The sequence below is a fragment of the Rhincodon typus genome, unplaced genomic scaffold (genome assembly GCF_021869965.1).
Source record: "Rhincodon typus isolate 14 unplaced genomic scaffold, sRhiTyp1.1 hic_rhity00003149, whole genome shotgun sequence".
Lineage (NCBI taxonomy): Eukaryota > Metazoa > Chordata > Chondrichthyes > Orectolobiformes > Rhincodontidae > Rhincodon > Rhincodon typus.
Genome location: NW_025968787.1, coordinates 1 through 6,772, shown reverse-complemented (window position 1 = coordinate 6,772; position 6,772 = coordinate 1). Strand labels below are relative to the sequence as shown.

General features: G+C 59.5%; 2 protein-coding genes across 2 annotated transcripts in view; one reads left to right on the top strand and one right to left on the bottom strand.

The window, feature by feature from the left end:
* Window positions 1–3,051, top strand: part of LOC109926361 (myosin heavy chain, embryonic smooth muscle isoform-like) — a gene marked incomplete at its 5' end in the record, with an annotated part of 16,438 nt that extends 13,387 nt beyond the window's left edge. Inside the window, 2 exon segments of the mRNA XM_048593574.1 lie at window positions 245–507; window positions 1,520–3,051. Coding sequence (XP_048449531.1) covers window positions 245–507; window positions 1,520–1,709 — 453 coding nt within the window.
* A 645-nt stretch (window positions 3,052–3,696) lies between these two features.
* On the bottom strand, window positions 3,697–5,723 carry LOC125481695 (zinc finger and SCAN domain-containing protein 2-like). The gene is made up of 2 exons (XM_048593575.1): window positions 5,598–5,723; window positions 3,697–4,995 (listed from the first exon to the last, which is right to left on the bottom strand). Exon 2 carries the CDS (start codon window positions 4,948–4,950, stop codon window positions 4,258–4,260), a length of 693 nt encoding a protein of 230 aa, XP_048449532.1. The 5' UTR covers window positions 4,951–4,995; window positions 5,598–5,723; the 3' UTR covers window positions 3,697–4,257.
* Window positions 5,724–6,772: the final 1,049 nt, after the last annotated feature.

Here is a 6,772-nt window from a genome sequence, read left to right as displayed (position 1 = left end):
CACACTCTCTCTCTCTCCCCACCCCCACACCCACACCCACACTTTTTCGCCATTCCACCTCACCCCCATCCACTCACTCTCCTCTCCACCCCACTCCCACCCACACACTCTCCCCTGTCCCTTCTCTTACACCTCTCCTGGCTTTCTGTTTCCGTCCTCTCTCTGTGTCTACCCCCCACCTCTCTGTGACTCCCTCCCAGAGCTGGGTGTGGGAGGAAGTGGAGACGGACGGGGGGTTGGGGAGTGAGCGATGGGCAGCCCTGTTGGTTCCACCCCACAACGGTCTCTGACCCCCCCGGCCTTCGCCGTGTTTTTCCCTGACCCCATGTTACAGGCGGAGAAGGCCTCGCTGAGGGTGAGGCAGCTGAAGAGGCAGCTGGAGGAGGCTGAGGAGGACTCGTCGAGGGCCCACACCTCGAAGAGGAAGCTGCAGCGGGAGCTGGAAGACGTGACGGAGACTGCGGAGGCCATGAACCGAGAGGTCAGCTCCTTAAAGAGCAAGCTAAGGTAAGGGACCAGACAGACAGACTGCTGCTGGAGACATGGTGTTGGTGGGGGTGGGGGTGCTGCAAGGGCCTTGTCTGATCGGCGGGACAGCGATCAAACCCTCCTTGCCTTTCCAGGTGATGGCATCTCTCTCTCTCTCTCTCTCTCTATATCTGTTTTTCTCTCACACACTCCCTCCATCCGGCCCTGCAGCAGGTTGGAACGACAACAAGCCAAGTAGGTGTCAGTGGCTCCGTCCACTGCCTGTTCATGTCTGCTTGGGCTGTGCGACTGCATGAGGCTTCACCTCCCTCTCCCTCAGCCACCTCCCTCTGCAATGTCCACACCAAGCAGCTCCACTGTGTCCCTTTCTGCACTCACTCGCGCTGTCTCTCTCTTCCGGACCCATCCCACTCGGGCGGTCTCTCTGCAATCACACTGTCTCTCTCTCTCTGTCTCCGCAATCGCGCTCTCCCTCTCTGCGATCACCCGCGCTGTCTGTCGTGCTCCCTTTCTCTGCGATCGCCTGCGCGCTCCCTCTCTCTCTCTCTCTGCGATCGCCCGCGCGCGCCCTCTCTCTCTCTCTCTGCGATCGCCCGCGCTGTGTCTCCTGCTCCCTCGCGCTCTCTCTTGCGTGTGTGCACTCTCTTGCTCGCTGTCTGTCTCGCGCACGCGCTCTCCCTTTGCCTGTTCCTCGCACTGTTTGCCCTTCTGAAGCCCCTGTGCTCCCCCGCCCTCCTGCTTGCCAGGATCTGCATGAAGCACTGCGGTGTGTTGGGAGTGTGTGGTGTGCCATTCCTTGCTGCCTTGTGTTGTTGGCGGGCTTTGTCGGGTGTGGGGGGGGTCTATCACATGCACTGCTGTATCCTCCCACCCTATCCCTCCCTCCCCTTGCTGCTGCTGGAGTACTCAGTCTGAGGGCCCCTTTTCCTTTTATCTCGTGTGGTCCAGCGAGTATGTTGCAATGTCTCTCACACCTCTCTCTCTCTCTCTCTCTCTGTGCCCCTCGCTGCCTCGTTCTCTCCCTCTCCAGGCGCGGGGCCAACCTCCCCTTCCCCAGCCGTCTCACCCGCAGGGTCCTCCAGGCCGAGGGCTCACTGGAGAACTCGGACGAAGAGTTGGAGAGCGGTGACGGGGAGACTGGGGGTAGCCAGCAGACACCGGGGCCTGAGCTGACACCGGGCCCAGAGAGCCAGGAGCAGGAGCAGATGCGGGCCGAGTGACCAGGGTGGGGAACAGGGCCTGGACTCCCTCTCCCTCCTCCCAACAACCTGCACTACCACCTCCCCACCCCCCCCGCAACCTTTTGCACGCACTCAGTAACCGGCCACAGGCTCCCAGCACTCACCGGCTGTCTGCATGGGTGAAGCACGCCACAAAGGAGCAGCCATGGCCCAGGTTACTCACAACTGGCTCTTGTTCACACACACTCTCTCTCTTTCTCACGCGTCTTCCTCCCTCTGTCATGTGATTTTTCTCTCTCTCTCTCCGTAAGACCATCAGAAATAGGAACAGGAGGCCATTCAGCCCCATGAGCCTGCTGCACCACCACCCAGTAGGACCGTAGCTGATCGGACATGCCTCACATCCGATTTCCCCCGACTGATCGAGAATCTGTCTCAGCCTTCAATACCCACCAGGACAAGGAATTCCTCCCCGTCTTGGTCTTTGAATGGCATCCCTTTATCCTGAGACAGTGCAGTCTAATCCTAGACCCTCCCATGATGGGGGAGTAACCACCCCCTCTTGAGCACTGACCCCTTCAACCTTTCTTTGTGCTCCCTGTCTCTCCCTCTTTCGGTCGTGCCTCACCTCCCCCCCCAACCCTCTCGGTCGCAACCCCCCCTCACTCTCTCGGTCACGTCCCCTTCCCCACTCTTTCGATTGCGCCCCTCTCTGTTGCGCTCCCCCTCTCAGTTGCCCCTCCCCTCTCTCTGTCGCGCTCCCCTTTGCCCCCTCGCTGTCCCGCGCCCATTGCTCTCTCTCTCTCTCTCTCCCTCCCCCAGCCCTCGCTGATGTTCCACTTCCTTCCCCTACCCCAGCTCTGTCCGTAACCCTCCAGAGCCCTACACCCGCTGACATGCACTTTATTGGGGAACGGGGGTGCAGGGGATTCTCCTGTCCCTCTCAGAGGGGCTGGAGCGGAAAGGGACTGCAGAACACTCCAGCCCCGAAGGATTAATGCCAGAGTCTCGCACAGCAAGATCCCACAAGCAGCAGTGACACACCACCTGACCCTGACCGTGCAGTGCTCTCTGACTCAACAAAGGCGCTCCTGCTCCGGGAGAGGTGGGGGTGAGGGGGAACAGTTCACCCACATGTCACACAGTGGGGGATGCATGCACATCGCAATCGCTCGTCTGGGTGGGGGGAAGCGGAGGGGAAAGGGGGTAGACACAGGGCTGTGTCAGCTCTGCATTTCCCCCGCCCCAGAATCTCTCGCCTCCACTTCACCTGCCTCCCTCCGATCGCCGCTCTCCTTCCTTTCTGCAATGAAGAGGAATTGTCTGCAACTCGTAGGCATTTTGTTTTTCTTTGGAAATGGCAATAAATTGATCAACTGAGGCCCTTGTTGTTGACCTCGTTTGTCCTGGAATATATCCATCTCCCTCCGACAGTGCGGCGCTCCTTCAGTACTGGCACTGGGAGGGAGTGTCGGCCTGGATTATGGAGCTCAAGTCCCCCCTAGAGTATATCCATCTCCCTCCGACAGTGCGGCAGGTTCAGGGGTAATCTGACCAAAGATGGTGGATTGAAATAAACTGTTAATGCTGACTGGGGATCCTATAACTAGGGGCATAGTCTGACAATTAGGGCCAGTGTGTTTGGGAGAGATGTTAGATAGCATTTCCCCAGACAGACAGACAGAGACACGCGCACACACACAGTGCTGGGAGAGGTTTGAGACTCCAGCATGCAGCAGTAGATGCTGGATCAGCTGTTAGAGAAACTTCTGAAGCATAAGACATCACGGGGATAATGGGCCAAAGGAAGGCATGACTTGATTGAGTGGTCTGTGTCAGGGTAGCAGTCTCTCTGTACGGGCACCGGGATTGTGGTTGTGGAGGGGGGGGGTGGGGAGAGAGAGAGAGAGAATGTCAGCTCGCAGCAATGGCTGAGTCGTATTCCACAGTGAGCTGTGTTGGTGAGGGCAAGCACTAGGCCCCACACACCGTAGTCAGAGGGAGGGTGGGAAAACACAGAGACGGCATTCGCTTAAAAAATAAGTATTTTACTGGTGGGATTTTGCTGTGTCAACCACCACCCGCCCCCCATCCCTCCCCCACCCCATTGCAGCCACCTGGAGAAGCGAGACCAGGAAACAGTGTGTTCCTGCCGTTTCCCAAACACGCCCAGCAACCCCCCAATTCTCTCCGCACCCTGCCCTGACCCAGCTGGCCATCCCCGCAGCATGTAGTGTAGAGGAACCCAAAAAAAAACAGAAGTTGCTAGAAAAGCTCCAGCCGGTCTGGGCAGCATCTGTGAAGGAGATAAAAACAAGAGTTAACGTTTCGGGTTCTGGTGACCCTCCCTTCCTCAGAACTCCTGAACCCAGGAGCTGAGCTTTTCCAGCAACTTTTGTGTTTTTTTGTCCCTGATTTGCAGCATCCTTTGGGTTTTTTTTTGTTTAAATGTAGTGCACAGAAATGCACCCATCTTCACTCCCCACCCACTGGCAGAGTCAGTCCCAAAGGGTGGTGGAATACAGTTAGAGGAGTCACGCCTGGAGCTAAAGCAAACAGTCCAGCTGTTTCTGAGCGTCTCCAAACGTTACTGAGCCTCTGCAAACATTACTGAGTCCCCCAAGCTGTTAGCAAATTCCCCTCCGGGAGGGGACTGTCCCTCTTCGGCCGTCAGTGAGACCCTCCTTCCCCCATTGATTCCCGGTCCGTGCCAGAGCAGCCTGCAGGCAGGAGAGGTGCGGGGAGGCTCCCGGGCTCCATGCCGGGAGCGCTGGTGAGCCAGCACGTTGTAGGCCCGGTTGAAACGGCGAGGGCAGAGCGGGCAGCTGTACGGCCTCTCGGCGGTGTGGGTGCGCTGGTGCTGCACCAGGTTGCAGGAGCGGGAGAAGGCGCGGCCGCAGACCTGGCAGGAGAAGGGCCGTGCCCCCTGCCCCCCTCCCCCGGCGTGGCAGCAGGCAGCGTGCCGCCGCAGATGGGCAGCCCTGCCGAAGGCGCTGCCGCAGACCTGGCAGGAGAAGCGGGTGCGGCCTCCTGCTCCTGCTCCCGCGGGGCGAGGGGGCGCGACTGGGCAGCGCCGGCGGTGAGCCCTCAGGTCCGACCCCTGCACGAAGCCGCGGCCGCACACCCCGCACTGGTATGGCTTGACCTCTGAGTGGCAATGCCTGTGCCGCAGGAGGCTGCATGAGGTCCGGAAGCCGCGCCGGCACTCGGTGCACCGGAACCGGCGCTCCTCATCCTCCTCCGCGTCGGGCCTCGCTGCTGTGGGATCTTCCCGTGCCATGGCTGGGGTTGTTCAGGAAGGTGATAATGACTGCAGCGCCACTTCCTGCAAAGCAGATCACAAGGAGAGAGAGAAAACAAACAAACCCAGGTGAGGCAGGTAATTCGACCAAGGCGGGCATCGCAGACAGAAATAAACCCGAGGGCTAACACCCGAACCACTGCAACAGTAACCAACCCCCCAACTGCTGCACCCATCTACACCGCTCCCCACCCACCAAGAGGGATGTGAATGAGTGGAGGGGGTCTGGGGCATGGAGAGAGAGGCACCAATTTCCAATAACTGTCGGAGGGCACAAAAAAAAAACACCCCAAAGACGCCGCGGTGGGCGTGGCCTGGCTGGAAAAGGGGGCGCGGTCGTCGGTAAAAGGGGTGGGGTGTGATCCGAGTCAACGTATAAGAGGCGGGGCCTGGTGCCCGATTAAAGGGAAGGTCGCGCTGACCGTCGGGACGGATGGTGGCCTGTTGTCCCCAGCTGGCCCCCCCCCCCCCCCCACCCCCCCCAAAGGGCGGAGAAGGCCCCGAAGCCTGAGTGGGAGTAGCGGCCAACCGTCGGGTTTTTGAACAAAAACACGAAAGACGCGTGGAACGAGGAAGAAACGAATCAGCGGAGCGCAAAGGGGGCGATGATATGACACGGCCCTTACCGGTTCGATTTTTGTTTAAGAAAAAAATGACTTTAAATTGCTGTTTTAAAATAAAACTGGTTTGTTTCGTGAGGAGAGAGAGGGATCCACGTCGACCCATCCCCCACATCTGGCCGGGCCCGGTCAGTGCGCATGCTCACAGCTCATGCCCCGGACCGAGGGCAGTTAGTGCGCATGCTCCTTATTCTTGCCCCGCCCCTCAATCCGTCAATACCCGGTGAGTGCGCATGCCCTCTTCGCCCGCCCCTCTTTTTGTGACCGGGCCCGGTTAGTGGGCATGCTCCCTGTGCTTGCCCCGCCCCTCAATCGGGCCGTGCCCCGGTTAGCGCGCATGCTCTCTCTCCCCCGCGTCCCTCCATGCAACCCCTCCGTTGGTTAGTGCGCATGCTCTCTCTCTCCTACCGCACCCCCTTATCGCGGCCGGTTGGTTTGTACGCATGCTCTTTTCACCTGCCCCACCGTGTGGCCGGGCCCGGTTGCTGCGCATGCTCTTTCAACTCAGGGGGGCATGGGTGAATAACCAAAGCCTTTTCCCCCAGAATAGGGGGGAGTCCCAAACTAGAGGGGCATAGGTTTAAGGTGAGGGGGTGGGGAAAGGGACCTGAGGGGGTAACTTTTTCACACAAAAGGTGATGCATGTGTGGAAGAAGCTGCCAGAGGAAGTGGGGGGGGGGGGGGGGGGGGGGGGGGGGGGAGGAAATGTAAAAAAGACGGAGAGGGGGGGGGGGTGGAGGATAAGGGGTTTAGAGGGATAGGGGGCCGAATGCTGGGGAAACGGGGGACCGGGTTAATTTAGGGTATGTGGGGTCAGCACGGAGGGGGACGGGCCGAAGGGCCAGTCTCCGTGCCGTACGTCTCTAAACGGGGACTGGATTAATTTAGGGTATGTGGGTCAGCACGGAGGGGGGGAACGGGCCGAAGGGCCCCGTTTCCGTAACGTCTCCAAACGGGGGAACTGGATTAATTTAGGATAATCTGGGTCGGCACGGAGGGGGGGAACGGGCCGAAGGGCCCCGTTTCCGTAACGTCTCCAAAAGGGGGACTGGATTAATTTAGGATAATCTGGGTCGGCACGGAGGGGGGGAACGGGCCGAAGGGCCCCGTTTCCGTAACGTCTCCAAAAGGGGGACTGGATTAATTTAGGATAATCTGGGTCGGCACGGAGGGGGGGAACG